This window comes from Phocoena phocoena, chromosome 10, assembly GCF_963924675.1.
Source record: "Phocoena phocoena chromosome 10, mPhoPho1.1, whole genome shotgun sequence".
Classification (NCBI taxonomy): Eukaryota; Metazoa; Chordata; class Mammalia; order Artiodactyla; family Phocoenidae; genus Phocoena; species Phocoena phocoena.
This window is the reverse complement of record NC_089228.1, coordinates 65152750-65175501: the sequence shown is the minus strand read 5'-3', so window position 1 is coordinate 65175501 and position 22752 is coordinate 65152750. Positions and strand designations below refer to the sequence as shown.

Sequence of the window (22752 nt, the reverse complement as noted above, 5' to 3'; positions counted from 1 at the left end):
AAGGGGGCTGAGGAGAAGTAAGAGCCATACTCTTGGCCTCTGAGGAGCTAAATGGCGGAGGGAGCATTCTGATGGGGGAGTAAGATGTGAGGTGAGGGTTTAGAAGAAACCCGGGAGCTGAGGCTGGATCCTGGGGTGTGCCCCCTCTCCTCCTCTACCCCTTGTGCAGACCTGGAGCAGTCAGGGCCTCTGTGGGGTGGGGGATGGGTGGTTCTGAGACCACCACTTGGTCTTGATAGAGGGACCATGTTTCCAGGGACACCTCCCAACCCAAACACAAGTTCTTCTTCCAAATGGCTAGGGAAACTGAGGCACAGAACGGGTGAGTGGCTGCTGGTCTTCATTTGACAAACCCATGGGGAAGGGGGCCTTGGGGTCGCCCCCTAGCCAAGCCCTGGCTCAGCTTTCCGCCTTTCTCCCTGGGGCCTCCTGAGTCGAGGGGAGGGAGGTTGCTGGTGGTAAGGGAAGGCTGGGCCCACACAAGGAAGTCCTGGGGAAATTAGCCCAAATTAGCCATGAGAATGAGGAAGAGCTGGTTCTCCCTCCTCCACCCTTGCAGATAAATAATCACAGCAACAATAGTAACGGCCGTCATAATAATGTGCGCTAGCTCAGGCCAGAACCCAAGCCCCACTCGCAGAGGGAGGAAGTGGGGAAGAGAGAAGGAGCAAAGAGAAACTGAGAGAGAAAGACCCTTAGAGAGGGGGAGGGAGGGAGGGAGGCCCAGCAAGAGAAAATGAGCCTCAGTTGGGTTGACCGCCCGCCCCCCTCCCCCCCCACCCGCCGGCCGGGGCGGGGCAGCTGGGGTGGAAATGGGAGGGTCCACCTAGCCCTCCCCAGTTCAGCAGGAGAACCCCAAACCCCCCCCGGCAGCCCCAGCTTCTCCCTGGCCTTCAGGCTGAGCAGCTCTCAGCCAGACGACTTCTCCTGGGGCCTTGTTGGCTTTCCTTGTCTCTGAGTCCTCAAGGAGCCCAAGTGTGTCTGGTTCCAGAGCTGGGAGCCAGAAAGCTGGGTTCCAGGCAGTGTTCTGCTGCTTGCCCCCTGTGTGACTCGGGTCAGGTGCTCTCCTGCTCTGGGCCTTGGTTTCCTCATCTCTGAAACGAGCTGTGCCCTGTGGGACCGGTTTCTGCCTGCTCCTTCCTGTGGGTGAGTGTTGAGAGGGGCCTCTCTTCTGCCCAAGCCTCCCAGGCTGTTGCCTGAGGAGAGAGCTCTCTGAGGCCTCGGGTCTGATGGTAGTGGGCACAGGCCTTAAGAAATCTTCAGACACCACCCAATTTCTGCCTCAAATTCTCCCATTTGGACCAAAGTTGAGCAGCAGCTGGGAGGAAACCAAGCTCAGGAGATTTGTGGAGTCTTTGGCTATAACCTCCAGCATCTCCTGCTCTCAGGCTCCTGATGAGAGATCCGAATTGCTAATGTCTTCTTTGGGCTTCTCTTTGATTCTCTCTCTCTCTCTCTCTTTAAGGTTGGTAAGAGGAGAGCATTGGAGCTGTTTTCCCCTTGATGCCAAGATCTGCCAAGCTAGGAGCACTCTCCTCCTTTCACAGTCATCCACCAAGAACAGGCCTGCAGGACGTGGGGACCAAGCCCAGAGCTTTGCTGCATCCGAGGCACGCCCTGCCGTCTGGGAGCATGGCCTGTGCCCGTAACTGAGCGCTGCCTGCGGGGCGAGGAACACCAGCATGGTTCAGCCTGTTGGCTGCCATCAGCCGCCCTGCTGCTGAAGCTGCACTGGAGAGACTTGTGGGGGCTGCTCTGCCCCTGCTCCCCCAGGCTGTGGGCCAGGGGCCCACACGGCTAGGAGGGAGGCCTGCCATTCATGGGTCTCTAGGGATTTCCGAGATGCCTGGGAAGAGGGGCTGGGGCTGGTGGTGGGCCCGGCTGCTCCTTTGCCTGCTCCTTAGCCTGTCTGGGCCCTGGGTGCCTTCCTCCCTGGGGAAGCCCAAAGGCCACCCTCAAATGAATTCCATCCGCATAGATGGTGACATCACTCTGGGAGGCCTGTTCCCGGTGCACGGCCGGGGCTCAGAGGGCAAGGCCTGCGGAGAACTCAAGAAGGAAAAGGGCATCCACCGGCTGGAGGCCATGCTCTTTGCCCTGGATCGCATTAACAATGACCCGGACCTGCTGCCCAACATCACATTGGGCGCCCGCATACTGGACACCTGCTCCAGGGACACCCATGCCCTGGAGCAGTCGCTGACCTTTGTGCAGGCGCTCATTGAGAAGGATGGCACGGAGGTCCGCTGTGGCAGCGGCGGCCCGCCCATCATCACTAAACCTGAGCGCGTGGTGGGTGTCATCGGTGCTTCAGGGAGTTCGGTCTCCATCATGGTGGCCAACATCCTTCGTCTCTTCAAGGTTAGTGCCTGCCCAGCTCCTTTCTCTTCTTCTCCTGAATCCGAGGGAGAGAGTGTGTTTCCCAGCTCCCCGAGCAATATCTGAGAATTTGGGGCTGACCTGTGGCGAGGAGGGACCCAGCTCCGTGGTGCTGACCGTGGTGCTGAAACAGCACGTGCTGCAGGCAGCTCCTTGATCGACTCTGCTCCTCCGCGGGGAATTCTGAACCGGGAGGGGAAAGGGAGTACTGGCGAACAACAGAAGGGAGGAGGAGATGGGCAGACAGAAATATAAAAAGCCCAGACAGATGGACGAATAGAAATTTAGGTAGATAGAAAGGTAGACAGATTAAAAGATAAACATAGAATGGGAATGTGAATGTTGGAGACTGCCAGGGAGAAAAAGCAAGACTTTTGTTTTGACATTGTTTTTCAATAATTGCAATTGCCAAGAAAGATCTGTTTTTCTCCTGGGCAGCTGAGAAAGCCCCGCGTGGCCCTCCCGCTCCACCTCAGGATTATAGTTAGAAGATGTGTCCTGATTTTTTGGATGAGGTGTTGGCTACCGAGCCCGCAGTGAACGGAGATGAGGACGGGAAAAGGCCTGGAGGAGCGGGCAGTCCCTGTTTCTGGTGCCCTTGGCCCTGAGCTTAGCCTCCCTGGCTCATTACCTTCCTTCTGCCCCTCCTCCTTACACACCTTTCTCCCCTTCCTTCTGGAATCCCTCCCTGCCCCCTCCTTGCCGCCTCCCTTCCTCTCTTCCTGGGGCAGGAGCTGCTGATTTGCAATTCAATTGGAGCCAAGTGCTTCGCTAAGCTGCTAAAACTACTGAAAGCTACTGGGTAGAGAGAAAAACATTACAAGCATTTTACCAATAATTATGTGCCTGCTTCTCTCTGGGAGCCTCCTCGTTTGCTGTGCGTGCGTGCGTGTGCGTGTGTGTGTGTGTGTGTGTGTGTGCGTGTGTGTGTGTGAGAGAGAGAGAGAGAGAGAGAGAGAGAGAGACAGAGAGACAGAGAGAGACAGAGACAGAGAGAGAGAGGGAGAGAGAAGAGGGTGAGGGAGGAGGAAGGTGGCACAAATGGAGCCTCTGGGTCCCTTCTTCACTCTGGTGTTAGATTCTTGGCCTCTGGAATTGGCCCCTTGTCTCCTCAAAGGCTCCAGAGTTAGGGAGTGGACAGAGAGGGGCTGTTTGGCCTCATGCAGGATGGGAAGCGCTGAGGCTGGAGCCGTCTCTCCTGGACCCTTTCTGGAACACGTTTGCCCAATCCCATGATGCATCAGTACTTGAGGGGCATTTCTGGGGGCCGGGGTAGAAGTGGGGATGAACGGTGCGAATGTCTCTGTGTTGGCTGCGGGGGTAGGTGGGAAAGAAAGGTGGTTGAGTTGTCCTGTCACAGCAGGGGCGGGGTTGGAACTTTGCCATAGGCTGGTCTGGGCCACGTGTGCTGTGCAGTCCTTGCCTTGGGGCCTTCTTCCTGTAGTGTTGGTTTTGCTTGATGATCCAGATGAAAACATTATTTTAATTTAAAAACAAATGGATGCATTCTGAAAGATGCAAAATGACGCTGAAGCCGGAGACTTGAAGGAGACTTTGCCTTTGTAGCGGGCAATTTGAACAACCCCTGGGGAGCAGTGTTGCTTGTGGACATTCGTTGGTGGGATGGTTGGGGAATGGGAAACTGGTCCAGTCCCTCCACCTGCCCAATTCTGCAGTGAGGAGTAGAGACCCAGAGGGGAGGGGGAGCAAGGCTCTGTGGTCCCAGGGCCTAGTGATGGCTTCGGTGAGCTGTGTCACCAATTCAGCCCGCCTTCCCTGGGCTTGGGAGGTGAGGCGACCTGGGTCAGCAGCTGTCATCCTGTCTGAGTGGGGCACAGCCCCCCAGCCTTTGAGAAGACCAGACTACAGGTGGGGCTGCTGCAGTGTCCTTTTCTGAGCTTTGTATTAAACACCTTGGTGAGTCTGGGTGTTTTAAAAAGTGTTTTATAAAGATGATAAAACAACGTGATTGGGCCCTTGGGGCTATGACATTGGTAAGGGTCCTTCCCCACCATGTCCCAGAGGGGAACCAGTACGCACTTTATAGGGAGGTGGAAAAGATCAAAGGAGCTGAGAGGTGTCACCAGACACATGGCCAAGGCTCTAAGAAAGGTCGCTGTCAGCATGAGGCCTTGAAGCGGGTTCTTGGAAGCCCCACACAGCAGTGGGCTGTGACTGCTGTGCTGACCTCTCCTAGGATGGGGAAGGTCGCTGGTGGGGTGAGGGGGTCTGGGGCCCAAGGGCCTCACCAGCCGAGGGCTCTTCCACTGCCCATCTAGTCACATGTGAATGTGGCGTGGCCTGGGTTTTGTCCTGCACGGAGAGCAAGATGGGACTGGGAGGTAGAGGCCTAGGGAGGGGAGAAGGAAGGGGGACGGAAGGGGCCTGTTGGGAAAGGAAAGGGGACGGGCGGTGGGGGAGATGGGGAGAGAGGCAGAAGGAGACAGCTGGCTATGGTCCGAAGTCCCTGGGTCCCTTTTAAGAGCGTTAATGTTCCAGGCTGGCGACAAGAGGGCTCCTCAGTAATTAAACTGGTAGAAATGAGAGGCTGGGCCAGAAACTGAAAAGCCATTTACAGAGACAAAAAGGTTGAACTTTGAGGAGGGAGGTCAGGTGCAGAGCTTCAGGCAGGGAAGGGTGAGGGAGGGGCATCTTGGGGGCCAGGGGAGCTGCGGTGTCAGGTGTCTGTTTCAAAGGGCATCGCTGCGCCCCAGCCCCGCTCCCTGCCAAGGCTATTAGTGGGGTCTGCTGGGAACTTCCCCCAGAGGCTGTGATTACAGCTCTCTTTCCTCCGTGAGGTGGATTTCCTGTGCAAAGCTTAGAGAGGAGCTCTGGGTTTGGGGGCACGTGGGGTAATTTCCTGCCTGGAGCATGCTGATGGGGTTCCGTCAAGGCCAGGGCATGAGCAAAACTCACACCTGCCAGAGCTGCGAGGGGCCAACTTCCTGTCGTACAGTTGTGGAAACTGAGCCCTGATCAAGGGACGGGCCAGGGCTGGGAGTCAGGTCCCAGCTCCCGGAACTGACTCCTTCCAGACTGCCTGCCCAAAGCAACTGGGTTGGAAGTGGGGCCTCAAGCCCAGGCCTTCATTAGGGATCAGAAGCCCTGACTTCGGGAAGTTGTGGGTCTGACAGCTTACATCCTTTACTCCCCTGTTCCCACCCACTCCTTCATCTTCATTTTGGCTCCATTCTCCTAGTTAAGGGAATATTGACGGAGGTAAAGAATACTTTTCAGAGGAGAGCCTAACGCAGAGGATGTGACCTCTACAATGCTATGTCGTGGGAACAGCCCAGGTTCTGAAGCCAGTCAGGTCTGAGTTTGAATCGCTGTGCCACCAGAGTTACCTCACCATATCCACCATATCTACTCACCATACCAGTCACTTACACCATAGTATGAATGAGTCAGTAACATCTTTTCCTGAGAGCAGTTATTGTTGGGGGGAAAAAGAACATAGTAAGTGCCCTGGAAGGAAACAGTTTTCCAATCCTTGACCTGTAAGAGCTCAGAAGGATCCAGAAATCATTGCATTGAGTCCCTCATTAATGTTGCAGTGGAGAAACAACAACAACAACAACAAAAACTCAGGCTTGAAGATGGGAATGTGGCCTAGCATGGTGGTTAAGAATCTGGAGACTGGAGCCAGACAGCTTTCGCCGCCTTGGCAAATCGTTCAGCCTGTTGGTGCGTCGGTTTCCTCCTTTGTAAAAAGGGGATGACAGTGGTCTCCTAGGCCTGGTGTGGGAATTAAGGGTTAATGTCCAGAAAAGGCCTAGCCTGGTCCCTGGCACACAGTCAGCCTGCAGAAAATGTCATTGCACAGCTTGTAGCTGGGCCTTAAGTCAGCATGAGAGGCTCCGTTGATGTGGAAGAGGCTGGACCGGGTGGGCAGGGACAGATGGTGACCTTTGAGGCTGATCCTGGAGAGGACCGACCATCTGCTGGGCCTCAGGTGTCTCCCTGTGGTGTGGAGACTGAGTGGCCAACTTAACTTGCAGGTAATGAGGGTTTTCTGGCTGTCACCACAGTGGGGTTTGAGCACTAAGACTGGGGTGGAGTGGAGTGGAGGGAGGGCAGGAAGGGGCAGGTGGCAGAGGGGATGCCAGCCAGCAGGTGGAGGGCAGGTGCCCAGCTTCCTAGGAGAGGCCGGGCCAGGGACACTGGTGGGCAACAGTGGCTCTCTGTGCCACGTCAGCCTGGCCTGTGAGGGCTTGTCCCTCGCTGGGCTGTGAGTGCTGGTAAGGGTTTGTGGTGCCTTTTAGAGAAAGCTGCCTGCCAGGTGCTTGGCTTGCCTGCCCCTCAGTGCCAGGCCCAGGGCTCCTGGGGAACCTCTGTGGCTCAGCTGATACCCCATGTTCTGTTGAGGATGTGGCTTTCCTGTCTTGAAAGTGTTTTCACTGCACAACCAGGAGGAACTTTCAAGAGGGTCCACCCACTCTCACACAGCCTGCCTGTCTTCCTTGAAGACAGCTCTGTGCTTGCAGCGCCCAGGCCAAGAAACTTGGTGGCATTTTTGACCTCTGCCTTTCTACCATCTGCAAATCCTGCAGGCTCTCCTTTAGGACACGTCCTCGTGCTGGAGTCTCCTCAACCCCCACCTTGTGTGCTCTCACCCGGATCCGGCAGAAACCTCTCTCCTCTCCCTGCTTCCAGACAGGCCTTTCCACAGCCCAACCTTTGCTCAGCTAACAGCGATCTTGCTAAAAGCCAAATCCAACCTGCTCCCCACCCTGCTTAAACTTGTTCTTGACTTTGCGTTGCTCTTAGATTAAAACGCAAACTTCCAAAATGCTTGCCAGTCTGACAGGCCCTGTGCTACCTGGTGCTCTGACCACATCGTTTTGCCTCTCCTGGGTGCACTCCATACCAGTCCTACTGTTTTCTTTATGTTCCTTGAAGACACTGTGCTGTTTGCCCACCACAGGGCCTTTGTACCTGCTGTCCCGTCTCTATTGGAATGTTCTCCTCCTACTCCTTGAGGCTGCATCCTTCTCATTCAACCTAAAGTTTAAGTGGACTCTCTTCAGAGAAACACCCTCCATCCCCCAGTTATTCTATATTATTTTCCCATCTTCCCCTTCATGACCCTCACCACAGTTTGTAGTCATGTCCGTATTTCTTTGTTTGTTTTCATGTTTCTCTTGGCTTCCCCTCTGGGCGGCTGCCTGTTTTTGTACGGCCCACGAGCTAAGAATGGTCTCCGTGTTTTAAGTGGTTGAAAAAAAATTAAAAGCAATATGTCATGACACAGGAAAACTATATGAAATTCAAATGTCAGTGTCTGTAAAGTTTTATGGGAGCGCAGCCATGCCTGTTCATTTATATATTGTCTAGCACTGCTCTTGAGCTATGCCCTTGGAATTAAGTGGATGAGACAGAGACCATCAGCTGACCCCTGCTGGCCTCTAAGTTGCGCCTATAGGACCCCAACAGATGCCAGGTCCATGGGGGGCCCTCAGGAAATCATGGCTGAAGGGACTCATGGAGAGTGAGCCATTTGCCGCCCCCATGTCTCCCCAAACTCTGCGATGACAGCAGGGTGGCCCCTGTCTGCAGAGCCTGCATGAGCTCCTGGCTGTGGGGATAAGTGTGGGTAAGCTCACTTTACCATGGGGTCCAGCCACTGGCCACCAGTGCCCAGCACTTTGGTGACCCCTGGGCCACCTGTTTCCTCCTCCCAAATACCTCCAGCCCCTTGCTGACTTACGGAATTCTTTTCGCTTAATGCTTTGTTCCCCGTTAAAGGGTATCCCCATGTCCCACTATTGGCTGTTATTAGAGATTTGTCCCAAGAAGGCTCACTCAGTGAATGTTCGGGGGTGAATGAGGGGCCCTCCTGAAGAGGTCGTTGGGGTAAAATAATCCCAGCATTTACATGGCATGTATCCTGTGTCAGGGTCTGCCCCAGTCCTCACAGCAACCCCCAGGGGTAGGTGTACAGTGGTTATCCCCATTTTACAGACGGAGAACTGAGGCTCAGAGAAGCTAAGCAAATTCCTCAAGGTCACACAGCTAGTAAGTGGTGGAGCTGGGATATGAACCCAGGCGGTTTGACCCTGAATCTACCCTTTTCACCACTCTGCTCTCCTTTCTCTTGGTCATCAGATAGTCTTGGGTGAGATCTGGCCCGATACTCACTGTGTGGCCTTTCTGAGTCTCAGTTTCTGTGTCTGTAAGAAGGAGTGCGATGATACTCATTAGGCAGCAGCGATAAAGTATGCAAAGCCTTTAGCGGGTGCTTAGGGGTTGCCGGTGTTACGAGAACAGGTTGGATAGACATTAAGGTGTGAGAGGGGGTCGGGGAGGAGCGGAGGAGGTGTAGGAAGTGGTGTTGCTGAGGGTGACTGTCAGGGCCCGTTCTCCTGAGGTGAGGACCACGCAGCCCTCCCTCTGCTTTTATAGCATTTCTCTTTCCCCCAAACCCTAGGTGTCCCTTTGTGGTGGGAGTCTGGGGAGGGGGCCTCAAGACCCAGGGTCAGGCCAGCATCTAAACAGAGTGGGGAGGGAGGTGAGGGGAGGGGAACAGCCCTGACCACTGAGTTGCCAATTCTCTCTGTGCTCCCGGCAAGTCCTTCCCTGTGGGTGGGGCACTGGGGTACAGGTTGCATCGCCTGGTGGTTCTCAAGCCTGGCAGCTCATCGTAGTCACCTGGGGAGCATTGGATTCCTGGGCCTCCAGTGGTGAGGAGCCCTGGGGCTGGGGCTGTATTTGCACACCTGCTGGGAGGCTCAGCTGGCCGCTGGATGGATGCTCTGAGTCCTCCTTGGTGTCCCGGTATTCCTGTCCCATCTGTCTTCTCCAGCGAGTGCCCCCGCTCACCCCGCAGCCCTCTCAAGCCCGCTTCCTCTGATGTGTACCTTCGGGTTGCAGGACCTCTCTGAACGCGGGAAGTTTGGGAGTGGAAGCAAGAGGGTTTCAGCTCTGATCACTGGACTGGCAAACAGGCTCATTACTGGGAATGAAAAGGAGAGAGTGGAGGCCTTTGGGGGACCTCTGGGTAGACCTCCTGGAGATGCCCTGGAGGGAGGCCTGGTGGGCTCCTGGAGCCTGGGTAGGGCTGACAGGGCCCCTGGGCGAGGTGTGTGACATTGTGGAGGGGCCGAGGTGGGGCTGAGCCTGGGGAAGCTCAAGGTCATGACTGCTGGTTTCTGGCTCGCTGTCCCCTACCTGGACCTTGGTTGGCCCATCTGTAAGAATCCATTCATTCATTCACTCACCAAGTGTGTATCCGGGCCTCGCCCTGCTAGAGCTGTGGCCTCCAACTGGCTACACATTGGAATCAGCTGGGGAGTTTAAAATTCCTGGGTATCCGAGCCCCACCCCAGGATTTTGGATTTAATTGATGTGAGGTGGGGCCTGGGCGCCCCAGGTGATACTCACGTGCAACCCCAGGTGGAGAACCGCCACGCTAAGCAACTTTACAAAGCAGGCAACAAAGCAGATGGAGGCCTGGCCCTCGTGGGCTTCCACGTTTGAAGGAAAGGCAGGCAGTGAACAGGTAAAACACATAAAGGTATAATTGTCACGGGAGAGCACTTCCTTGTAGGACAAAGCAAGGAGGTGGCTAGAAAGCCATGGGGGGGTGGGGGTGCCAACTTAGACAGGATGGTTGGAGGTGGACTTTTTGAAGGGGGACATCTGTGCATAAACTTGAGTCGAGTGAAGGAGGTCGCCCTACGAATATCTGGAGGAAGAGTTTTCCAGGTAAAGGGAACAGCAAGTGCAAAGGCCCTGGGGCAGGACTGTGCTTGGTTGCTGACTTGACCCAGGAGCTCAAGAGGGAGGACCCAGACAGCGCTGGGGCCAGGGGGAGGAGGACCAAGGGGGCTCCAAAACCCACATCTGCTCCTTCTAGCTGCAAAGGGTATTGGGGGAGGAGGGTTACCAGGATTCTGGTGACCTTGGGCAAGTCACTGGGCCTCTCAGGCCTTCAGTTTCCTCACCTGTAAAATAGTTAGGTGGTTCTTGACCAGTCCTTGTGAAGCCACAGAGGTGATGGGGAGGAGATGTAAGGGTAGAGCCCATGTGAGAGGCTAGTTCTTTCTCCTGGCTCTCCCCGTGCTGGCCTCTGGCCTCCCCCTCCCAAGCCCCCTGTACCTCTTCTAACTCCTCCCCCTTCGTTTCCCTGCTCCCCGCTCCCTGACCTGAGGATGAACAGAGCTGGAGACAGGAGGGAGGCAGACGGGGACCCTGAGGGGCAGTAGCTTTCAGTGGTCAAAGCATGGGCCCTGGGCCAGATGGCCTGGTTCATACCCCTGCTCTGCCATTTATTACCTGGGAGGCCCCTCTCTGTGCCTCAGTTTCCTTGTCTGTAAAATTGGGGACCCTTGCAACCCCCACCTCATAGGGCCTTGTGAGGATTACACGAGGATTACACAGAAAGAGCTCAGGGCAGTGCCTGGCATGGGACTCGATATTGGCTGAGTGCCTGGCCGTGGGGGGGCAGCCCAGAGCAGTGGCCTTAGAGGCAGCCACACAGTAGGTCACTCAGATCCTGGCCCCAGATCACTGGGCCTGTCTGGACCTCACCATCTCATCTATAAAACGGGCAGAATCACATGCACCTTTTAGGGTGTGGATGCAGAATGATAAGAATGGGAAGCGGGTGGCAGGCTGGGCGCACAGTAGGGTCAATAATATTTGTCCTCATCTCTTGCTGACAGAGTATCCAAGGGGCCTTCGAGGAGGCGTGTGGTCTGGGCCATGAAGGGTGGGGGGCTCTGTGGGGCGGAGGGGCAGGTTGCTGGCTTTGGGCAGAGGAATGACTCTGGTGAGTGTACCCGAGTCCCCCTGTGTGACGGTCCTGGGGTCCTCCCGACCCTCCCAGTTAGGTGCGGGGGATGGTAGGGTGATCTCCGGCTCCCCCCTTGGGGAGGGCTGAGGGTCCCCTTACCAGAAGTCTCCTATAGCTTAGGGACCTGCGCTCTGGGCCTGGCTCTGCTGCTGACTCACTGTGTGGCCTTGGGTGGGTGGGCTGCCCTCTCTATGAGCCGAGGGCGTTGGATTAGGTGGGCTCTGACCCCAGTCCTTTACTGGAGCCTTTCCTGCAGAAGGAGCGACGAGCTTACTCCTCAGGTTCAGGCTGACCACCCGTGGCCTTCCCTGATCGTGGGCCGTGCTTTCCAAAGCCTTCCTCCCCGCCTTTGCCTGGGCCATGCCCTCCTCCTGGAATGTCCTCCTTGATGCCTGACGGGCAGAATCGGGCTCCTCCCCCAAGCCCTGACTCAACATCCAAGACTTTCCTGACCCTCCAAGGTCTGAAATCCTGGGGTACATGGGGTTTCTCGTGTGGCATTCTTGGTGCCCGGCCTGGATATAGACAGAAAGACAAATCAGGGAGCCTGCCATCCTTGGGACCAGGAGTTGGACGAGGGAGCTGTGCCTGCCGCATGGGTGGGGCTCACAGGCCACAGGGCTAAGCCCACTTTACTTCCCCCTGCCAAGCCCGGTTTGAACTGTGTATTTTTCGGTTTCCCCTGAATTACTAAACTAGCATTTTTATGACCAAGACATGTTGGCAATGAAAAGAAGGAAAATTCTGCTTTATATTCCAATTGACCTTTCCACTTGCCACCTGTTCAGGGGGCCTGGGCTGGGGCGAGGTGATGAGATGCAGGCCCAGGCCTCGCCTCCTGGGGCTGGGGCTGGGGCTGCTATGGAGAGTGTGTGTGTGTGTGTGTGTGTGTGTTTGTGTGTGTGTGTGTGTGTGTGTGTGTGTGTGTGTGAGAGAGAGAGAGAGAGAGAGAGAGAGAGAGAGAGAGAGAGAGAGAGAGAGACAGAGGGAGCCTGGTGTGCTTGTGGGGGCCTGGCTCTCCCACCTGCCTGAGGCTGCAGGAGCTGGGCCTGACCAGGCGGCCGCCTTCCCCACAGGGGTCGCTCTAGACAGCAGGATGGCCTTGGGTCGAAGCTGGAAGGGGTTTATGGGAAGCCTGAAGTGTGAGGAAACGTTAAGTGCCTTCTAAGTACTTTGATTATTTTAAATTGCTTAAGTGGTTTCTAAGATGGTCCTAAGTATCCTGGTGACAAAATCAATTAGGAAAGTACAACAAACTCAGTAAGAGGAGAGTAGCCCCCTCACCTGCCTTCCCTGCCCCCATTCCCACCTGGGCCTGGCCGCTCAGCCTGGACCAGGACCCCCTCCTCTCGCCTCCCAACATCAGACTGGGGCTCCCCCACCGCCTGTGCTGGGCTCTCCCGGCCTTGAGTCCTGACCCCTCTCTCAAGCATTTCAGTTGGTGGTGGGGGAGAGAGGGTGTGTGTGTTTGGGGACTTGACAGGGTCTCCTTTAAAGTTGCTTCTGTCTCCGGAATGAGCCTTTTGTCTGGCCGCTGGGGGACCTGGAGCACCGTAGGCACGGCCTCCTTTTCAGTGACAGCATTACTGTGTGAGTGCCTCAGACCTTCCCCTGGGTGTTCAAAGGAGCCAGAGGACGTACCCCAGCCCCTGGAGTACAGCCTGGAGGCAGCCACCGCTCCCTGCGTGCCTTCCAGAGAGCTCTCAGCCTGGGCGTGGCTGCCGTGTCACACACGCCAGGCAACATTCACCAGCACGTGGGGGGGGGCTGCACACGTGTGTTCTCGCCCTCCATTTTCACACATCCGCAGCCCCTGCTGGGTGAGCTCGCACTGCTCTTGGGGTTCGCCTCTGTCAGTGCGAAAGGGCTTTGTGTGGCCCCCAGGACTGCCTGCTTCCTGTCTCCTCAGGACGGACACTTAGTAGTTCCTGATCTTGTGCGTTTACAAAGAGCCGCGATGGGTAATTTTGTGATTGGCCACTCCGCAGGTCTCTGTAGGGTGAATTCCTGCAGACACGTGTTGGGGCAAAGGGCAAGCGTGTTTATAATTTCTTGTACTCTTGCCAGCAAGGGGTGACGGCTGGACTCGGTGGCGCCCCGTGGCCGGGACCGTGGCCCCAGAGGAGGTCCTGTGGCTGATCCTGACTTGGCCCCCGTGCAGCCTCGTGTAGTGGATCGTGGGAGGTAGGGCCGAGCTGGCCTCTGGGCCTCAGCTCAGGAGCTGCCCAGAGGAGCGAGTGGGCTCGTGTCATGTCTCACTGGTGGCTGGTGGGGTGTGAGGTTTCTGAGCCGCTTCCTCGGCCGTGTCTGTGCACGTCCAGGGGGCTCTCCCTCCACAGGGAGTCGTGGCATTGAAGGCTGGGGTGCTGGGTGCTGGGAAGCAGGGGGTGGCAGGCCCCTACCTAATTGGATAGGTTATCCTGGGAGTGACAGGTGTTCAGGTGCTCCCTTTGGGGGTGGGTGGAAAGGTGGATGTGGCAGGTGTAGCGTAGGAGGCAGAACCAGGTGTCCTCCATGATGCCATGGGCATAGAGCACGGGGGTGGGGAGAGGTGCCCAGCTGGACTCGGCCGGCCTGAGGCCGGGGGACTGTGGCTTCACTTGATTCCTCCTCAGGAGGAAAGCCCCCAAAGCCCAGGAAATTCAGCTCCAGGATTGCAATCCAGCATGGTGGCTGAGGGAGGGTGTGGACAGGGGGCCAGTGCAGCAGGGAGGAGAGATGCCCTCACTCGCACCATTTGCTGTGGGCAGGAGGGATGCATGGCAGGAGGGGTCTGGGAGAAGGAGGCAGGAGCCCCAGGGCTCCCAGGGTGGCCTTGCCTTGGTACCCATCTCGTGCACCTCAACTCCAGCCCTCCCTCCAGCCCCTGCCAGCTCCAGTCCAGTTCCCCGGGGTCAATTCCCTGACCACACCTCTTGCAATGTCCAATCTGCTAACCTCTGCTTCTGATGTCCCCTCAGCCCCTGAAGAGCGCTCTGTCTACCTTTTCTTTACATAAAAAGTAGTTGAAGTATAACTTATACACGGTAAAGTACACAAATTTCGAGGGCATTACTTGATGAGCTTTTATAAATTAAGATACAGAACATTTTCAGTTCCCTAGAACATTCTCTTGAGCCCCTCCCAGTCCACATCCCTCCCTCCCCAAGGCGAATTGGTAGCCTGAGTTCTAAAAGCATAGATTGGTTTTTTTGGTATGTTTGTTTGTTTTGCGGTACTCGGGCCTCTCACTGTTGTGGCCTCTCCCGTTGTGGAGCACAGGCTCCGGATGCGCAGGCTCAGCAGCCATGGCTCACGGGCCCAGCCGCTCCGCGGCATGTGGGATCTTCCCGGACCGGGACACGAACCCGTGTCCCCTGCATCGGCAGGTGGGCTCTCAACCACTGCGCCACCAGGGAAGCCCCCATAGATTAGTTTTGTCTGGTTTTGAGCTTCATACAACCAGAGTCAGTCTTTTGTGTGTGGCTTCTTTCCCTCCCATTACCTGTGAGATTCCCCCATGTGGTTGGGTATTTTGATGATTTGCTCTTTTTCATTGCTCTGCACTATTCCACTGTGTCATTGTTTGTGTAGTTCAGCATTCATTTACCCATTCTGCTGCTGCTGGACATCTGGGCTGAGTTCAGGGTTTGGCTCTTAGGAATAAAGCTGTTCTGAACATTTGCGTACATGTCTTTTAGTGGACATTAGTGCTCATTTGTGTTATACATATAAATATGAGTAGATACGATTGCTGGCTCTTTGGTTGCATGAATGATTAGATTTAGGAGAAGCTGCCAAACATTTCCCTAAAGGGATTATATTCCCGCCACATTTTTTTTTTTGCTTTGGAAATTCCACCTGTGCTTCAAAGGCCCATCTTGAATGCCACCTCTCCTGACACCCTGATGGATAACAGCACTGGTCACTTGGATGTCAGCTCTTCAGGGCACGGTTGTGTCCCTTTTCTTGTCTGCTCTATCTCTAGGGCCTGGAACCTGACAGGTGCTTCGTAAAATGAATAGTTGGATTTATGTGCCTGGCCCTGTGTCAGGGGTTTCACATAGGTTATCTAATGCAAGTCACTGGCTAGGAAGTCCGTCGCACTGGCCCTATTCTACAGGTGAGGAAACTGAGGCTTGTCCAGAAAGCAGTGGAGGCCTGCAGCACTGCCTGTCCCTGAAGCCTCTGCTCATTCCACAGTTCTCAGCGGCATGTGTTTGGAATTTCTTGCTCTTTTTCAGCTCGCCCACTTTGATTTCACTCGGCCTCATATTCTAGTCCGGGGGTTGTTGAATTAAATCTCGTGGGTGACCTAGTTAGCTTGTGACCCAGCCAGCTCCTGAAGGATCTGTCAGCTTTTTCTTCATCCTGAGCCTGTGCCCTAGAATCAGGGTTTTCCAGGTTGGGATGGGGTGGGAAGGCTGAAGAAACCCACCCGTATGAAATTAAAGCCCTCTTCTGGCATGGCCAACGTTTGTACCTTGTCAAAATCCCTTTCCATTGGTTGTGACAATTCCTGAGGTCACAGCCTGGCCACCGTCATTTGCATTTTCCGAGTGAAAAAATTGGAGCCCAGGGAGGTGGGGTGACCTGCCTAGAGTTGTCAAGGAGCCTGGGGAGGAGCTGAGGTGAGGGCCTTGAACTCCTGCCTTCCAGCCACGTGCTGTAGGATTGTAGGGGTGTGCTGGGAGTGGATGGAGAATGGGAGTTAGGCTAAGAACCCACCAAGGCTTGTCCCAGGGCCGCTTTGGGGAGCTGGAAAGGCTCTTTCAGGTCATCGATTTACTAAATGGTCTTTTAGAGCCCTGAAAAGTGTGCTGGGGTGTCTCAGGGGCAGATCCCCAGAGGAGCCTGGAGGCTACTGTCCATGGTGCTGAAACAGGACGGCTGTTGGGAAGCAGAGGAGGGGGCAGTAGAGCCGGGCTTGGGGGCGCTATAGCTTCCCAGGAGGTGCTATCCTGCCAGTTTTGATGGGAGCTGGGCATGTGGCCGGGCAGACGGTGCAGGCGCCTTGATATTTTAATTGAAGCCTGGAGACACGGTTACTCTCTCTGCTGTGCTAACAATGTACGGAATAAATAATTCATTGGTGGCTGTGTTGTGCCTGCTGTTCTCAGCCATGGGGGTGGCCACACGTGTGCTCAACATGCAAGCTGCTGGGTGGGCCAGGAGCTGCTATTATGGGCTGGTGGCTGGACCAGAGGCGGTGCGTTGCCGTTTTAACAGGGCCCTGGTCACCTCTCCACCGCCGCGAATCCGTTTCCTCCCAGGCAACCCCCAAGGAGAGGTGAGTGGAATGCGGGGCCAGCTGCTCCTGTGTGCTGCAATTAAGTGGCACTTAAAGGTCCGTGTGTCCTCAGAGCAGCCTGAAATGGCAGCAGCCTGGAGGAAAGGCCCCTCTTAATGGGCACTCTCCCTGGGCTGTGTTTGAACTGGTTCCATTGGATTCAGCAAATATGTATGGAGCTCCAAGTTTGTGCAGGATACCGGAGCAGGTGGTGGGGATGGGAGAGATTGCCAGTGAATAAATCTGGGTCCTTCCTGGATGCGGAGGTATGACATGCATATGATTTGTCACAGCTCAAGTTGGGGGTGTGGGAGGGCTGTGGTGGAGGTACAGGCGAGGGTGTGTGGGGGCTCAGAGTAGGGAGAGGTTGGTTCTGACAGGGCATACATGGGGTGGCTGCCTGGACGAGGTGTCCTGCAGGCAGAGAGGGAACCGTGACAGTGCTCCAGTGGAAAGGACAGGTATGGTTGGGACTTCAGGTATGTCTGGCATGGATGCAGCAGGGCTCCTGGCATGGGAGAGGGTGAGGGAGTTGGGATGGATTAGGGGCTGAGGCCAAGAGTGTGGGCTCGATGCTGCAGGATGGTGCCTTGGTCCGATTTGGGGGTTAAAGTATTCCTTTGGGTGTGGAGTGGAGGTTTGGTTGCAGGCCGAGGCCTGAGGCTGAGAGAATGGTTAGGAGACTGATGGAACAGTTCAGACCGGAGGTTATGGTGGCCTGAATGATGGCCTTAAGCATACTGTCATTCATTCATTCATTCATTCAGCAATCAGATAATTAGTGAGTCATATGTTAGTCTAGGTTAGGAATAGAGCAGGGAACAAAAACACACGCAATCCTTGCCCACATGGAGCTGACCTTCTAAAGGGGGAGAAAGACAGTAAGCAAGCAGTAATTCAAGAGGTGACAGGTGCTGTGGAGGAAAACTGCAGAGGGCCAGGGGTTTCGAGAGTGATGGAGGAGGTGAAGAGCTCTTTTAAACCAGGTGGTCAGGGAAGGGCCATTTGAATATAGGCCCAGGCAAGTGAGGAAGGGAACCAGCTGCCTGGATGGTATTGTGGGTGAAGGGCACAGCCAGTGCCAAGGCCCCGAAGCAGGAACATTCTTGGTGCATCTGAAGAACAGGGAGGCTGTTCAGAGAGGAGGAGAAGAGGCGGCAGGGCTGGGTCAGCAGGAGCTCCGGGTCCCAGGACAGAGAGTGGCTGTTCACTCCAGACGCACGAGTGGCCTGTGGAGGGTTTTAAGCAGAAAGTGATGGGATCAGATTTATGGTGTCAGAGGCCCCCTGGCTGCCCTGTGTGGGCCGAAGGTGTAGCCGTGTCAGAGGCAGGCATGGAGGAGTTCATGTGTAATAACCCTCCCTCCCTCCCCACTCCTCCCAGGGGGCAGTCAGCCCCCAGCCCTCCTCCGCAGAAAGCCCCTGAGGAGGCTTCCAGGAGGCCCGGCAATTCTGCAGAGCCCTGTTCTTCCCGCCCCCCTGCCCCACGCTCCTGGTCCCCAATCCCTGACGCACTGCGGCTGGGACCCTCAGCCACTGCTGGATGTGCCTTGTTCAGGGCCCTCTCTGGGCCTCAGTCACCATGAGGTGAGCATCGTGGCAGATGTCTCCCTCACTGAGTTGATGTGAGGTTTAAATGGGAGAATGTCTGTGAAAGCTGTAGAGGGAAGGCCATTATTATTACAGATTTCACAGCTAGAGGGCAGACAGAAGGGAATCGTTGAAGGGGGCCCTGAGAGTAGTTATTTAGGAACCTGTGGCTCCAGGTGGCGGTCCTGGCTGAAATATGCCTGGATTAAAAAGCTGCAGGGAAGAGATATTTAGGGAAGCACATGCCGGACAGACTGCCCAAGGAAGTGGTGGGTGTGGGGTGCACCCTTGCCCTGAGGGTGCTGCAGTGACCCCCTGATGTCTGAGCCCTGGGTTGAGTCCTGTCCTCACAGGAGGTCCTTCTTCGGCTTCCGCTGTACCCTGTGCCCCCTCTGGCCCCTTCCCACCAAGAGGTTGGGGCCAGGAGGGTGTTTCCAGCTGGAAACTGCTGTGGGCCCCAGAGTGTCCTCATCTGGGGAGTTGCTCACGCTCCCCGCCTTCCATACCAAGCCTTTCTCTCCCCCACGGAGAACCTGGGGACTCCCCAGCCTCCAATCAGCTCAGGCCCAACCTCAGGAACCTCCCTCCGTCCCTCCTCGGGAGGGTGGTTGAGTTATCTGCCGCTCATATGTTTGGCAGAGAGCTGGTGGTGAGACCCAGACTGGGAGTGCGTTCAATGTGGGGCTCCTTCTGGGGGAACCCCTCTGATTGCTGTCGGCAGCCGTGGATCTGCTGAGGCCCTCCAGGAGCTGCTTATAGAGCTGTGAGCGGGAGACACTGCCTCCCTGGGGCTAGGGGAGAGGACTCAAAGAAAGGGCCTGTTTAATTTAATTCTATGTTTTATTGCTCGTTGGATAAATAACCTTCATTGAGATGGAAGGTTGGGGGGATGGACAGGGAACTTTGATTAATTTCGAGCTGGTTTCTCATTTGTTAATTTTCTCCCAGTTCAGCAGGATTATTAAAACAAATTACCGACACTGTTCTCTCCTCCCTGGGCTGGAGCGGGGCTTGGTTCACAGGAGTGATCCTGCCTCCCTTTTCCACTACAGTTATTTAGGTACGACTTGGGGCAAGTGATGAGGCCTCCCCTGTCTCGGGGTCTCTGGGCAAGGCCCCCATTTCTTGTTGCGGATCTTCACGTCCCTGCAGCCTCATGGAAGTGCTGGGCACCCAGGGAACGGTGGGAGGTGCTAGCCAGCCAGGGCGCTCTCCCTCCAGCAGTGCCAGTTACCTGGGTGGGCTGGGACCTGGAGTGAGGGACAGGCCTGCCAACTCCAGCCCTCTCCCCAACCCATGGTATCCAAGGGAGCAGGACAGGCGGACGAGCATGGCAGGTGGGCTCATAGTCTCTGGGCTGCCCCTCCCGCTGGTGCCCAGTACCTTCGGTCCTCCTCAACCCCCACTGACCCTGTGTAGGCTCATCAGCCCTCGCCCACCTTGAGCTCTGCCCCTGCCAGGCTGGATCTCCTATTGGTTGGATCAACCTGCAGAAAAACCGCCCCTTGACGGGTGGTGATGGGGGAGAGTGGTCAGCACTTCCCTGCTCGCTGTGGGCAGTTGAGAGTTCCAGCTGCTTGATGGGCAGCTGGGCAGGGCGGTGACAGTTCAGGGGGTGTTATGAACATTCTTTTGTGCTCCCCAAAATGCACAGTAAATGCTGCCCCTGCCCATCCTGATTGTACAGGAGTGTGTGTGCACGGGCACACACACACTCGTTCAGGTATATTTAGCACCATGAGCCACTGTCAGCACTTGTGCTTGTGTGTCCAGGATGTGTGTGTGGGACTCAGGGCGTGCTTGTGTGAGCTTGTGCTCCTGAATATGGGGGTGGGTGTGTCAGGTACACTCAGGTAGACCTAGTGGGCATGCCTGGCTCAGGGCGTACCATGTGTCTCTAGGTGTATCTGGGTGTGACTTAGGTAATTCTGTGTGTGTAATGTATGCTCTCGTGTCTGTGTACCTGGCTGTATGTGGAGTGGGCAGGGGTGAGCACTTTGCGTATGTGTGTGTGTGTGTGCCTGTGTGCATGTGTGTGTGTGCGTGACGCCCTCGGCACATACACGTGAGCGGGTCCTTTGGTTTTGGTGGACTGGATCTGCTGGCTCCTGGCAGGGCTGCCAGGTGTGTCCACGTCTGTGTCCGTGTGTGCGTGTTTCCTCCTCCCTGGTCCCTGCCCCCATCGGCTGATGCTCTGGAGCATGAGATTGGATTACCTGGAGTGTCCACCTGGGCAGGCCTTGGCTGCCCTGAGGGTGACCATGGGGAGACCTGTCTCTGCTTGGCTCCGCGTTGCTTGGGGGACACAGGGGTCCCCTGGAGAGAGGCTGTTCCCTGTGGCCTCCTGACCCTCCACTCCCCCAGCCCGCCCTAAAGGACCTTCTTGCTGTCTTCATCTCCAGGCCTGAGCTGGAGGAAGGGGTGGGTGAAGGAGAGCTGCCAGACAGGATAGACGGCCCTGAAGCCTGGGCTGGCGGGGGACACCAGCTTGACTTCTAACTCCTGAGGCTGGGCAGTGGGTGCGGGACGCCTCAACCCCTGTGACTCACATGCTGTTGAGGCTGCCAATCCTGTGAGGCACAGCTCACTCCAGACACTTCCTCCAGGAGAGGCGTGTTATATCAAGTTGAGTGAGAAGGGCCACGGGTCAGGGGACAGGGAGGAGTGTGGGGCTGCTTGAGATGAGCTGTTCAGTGACAGCCTCTCTGAGAAGGTGATGTTTGATCAGAGATGTGAATGAGTGAAAGGGTGTACTCTGTGGCTCTGCGGGGGGAAAGCCAGCCGGGCAGAGGGCACAGCACGTGCAAAGGCTGTGAGGCTGGACCATGCTTGGGGCTCAGGCGCTGTTTAAGGAGGCCAGTGTGGCCAGAGGGAAGTGAGTGGGGGGAGGGTTGGTAAGAGCTGAAGTCGGCCAGGCAGCAGGCGTTGGGGAGATGCTTGGGAGGCTTTGGGCCCTTCTGAATTGTACCTGCAGGTGCCCGCTGTCTGCTGGGCCTGACTGTGCTGGGGGACGGGACCCCTCTCCGGGCTCTGCTCCCAGCGGCTGCTCCCAGTGGGACCTGCTGAGGCCCGGGCTCATGGGCAGACCTTTGTCAACTCTCTGGCTTTATGGAGATTCTGGGGCAGGGGCCTGAGTCGGGGGGACCAGGTGGGAGGGGCCAAGATCCGCTCCGGGCTTTCCTCTCAGAGAAGAGTGTCAGCTCAGATCACCAGTTGCTGGAAACTGGGCATGTCCTGCCTGTCCGCTCATTGTCTGGACAGGCCCCAGATGTGCTGGTGGCTCTCGCTGTGGGCTTGGAGGGAGGCCAGGCAGCAGGATGGAAGGATTCCTGCTCTGGCATTGGTGGGCCTGGGTTTCCATCAGTAGCTGAGGGATTGAGGGCCAACGACTTCTCTCCTGTCTCCAGGTCCTTGCCCATGAAGTGCAGAGAGCAATGTCCACCTGGAAGGGGTGTTGTCAGAATTAAATTAGTGAGGTTAGAAGGCCCAGTCACAGGTCAGACCCCAGAGCAGACCGGAGATGAGCATGACGGGCAGCTTTCCTGGGAGGTGCCCTCAGGATGGAGGAGAAGTAAGAAGGGAAGTTCCAGCGCCACTGCCTTCATGAGCTGCTACCTCGTTGGGTGCCCAGGACTCATCCCACCTGGGCTTCTGGGGGGACAGTGTAGAGCAGGTCCTCAGTACTGGGCTGGACCGTGCTGTCCCCATCCCATCACAGTACCAGGCACACTGTGGTCGCTGAACGGAATCAGACATCTGCAGGTTTCTGCAGTAGACGGAAGGAAGCAGAAGGGTCTGGGGAGAGGTTCCCCCCCAAATCATACCTGCCATCCTTTGGGAGGAGCTGGGCCCTTCCAGGCTGGAGGCCGAATTTCTGGGCTAAGAGGCACAGAGGCAGCACAACAGAGCTCGGGTGTCTCAGAGGTGGTTCAGGTCAATCCTTACTTCCACGGGGAGGGGGCAGAGGCTGATGGCAGGTGGAGCCCAGCGGCGACAGTTCAGATGCATGCATGGCTTTGGGCAAGTAATTCAACTTCTCTGGGCCTCGGTTTCCTCACCTGTAAAGTAGGCGGAATGCTAGTACCTTGATGACAGGTGTCTGGTGAGGACGAAATAAATGAGTGCTGAGAACAGAGCCTGGCACATAGTAAGCATTCAGTAAATGTCAGTTATTACTGTGATTGTTATTTTATGATTATTAGATGCGAAGCCTGGGGCACAGGATGGAAGAGGGTCTAGTTTGAGGTCACACGATGAGTTAGTGACAGACTAGAATTCAGGCTCTTTCCACCCTGGCCAGATCTCAGAGCCACAGAAGGTGCCGGCAATGGGGGTGAGAGGCGGGGTAGCTTCCCCTCCGCTCTGGGCTGAGTCCCTGGCCCCTCCTCAACCTGCTATGTCACTGGGGCAGCTGGAGAATCCCCAGGAGCCCAGTTATCTTGAAGGAATGGGCTTGGCCCAGAGGAGAAGCGGGCAGCTGACCCCGGAGAACTTGTTTGCCCGGCTCCTGGCTTGAGACTCTTCTTTTGGTCTCGGGTGCGCTCAGAGTTCAGGGGAGGGCTCACTGAGAGTTTTGTCATGGAGGGAGACACTTGGAGCTGGAGGGCTTTTGGGGGGAGATAGATACTTCTATCTCCACACACACCCCTGGGCCAGGCCACCCTCACCTCTTACCTGGACTAGTGCAGTAGCCTTCCCAATGCACTTGGTGGTTCCCA

The 22752-nt window shown here is 56.1% G+C and overlaps 1 protein-coding gene across 2 annotated transcripts in view; it reads left to right on the top strand.

The window, feature by feature from the left end:
• Positions 1–1842: 1842 nt before the first annotated feature.
• The window catches only part of GRM4 (glutamate metabotropic receptor 4), a 97309-nt gene continuing 76399 nt past the window's right edge, over positions 1843–22752 (top strand). For both annotated transcript variants that reach the window (XM_065884614.1, XM_065884613.1), the window contains exon 1: positions 1843–2361. In XM_065884614.1, the coding sequence (XP_065740686.1) occupies positions 1843–2361 (519 nt within the window). The remainder of the gene's footprint in view (positions 2362–22752) is intronic.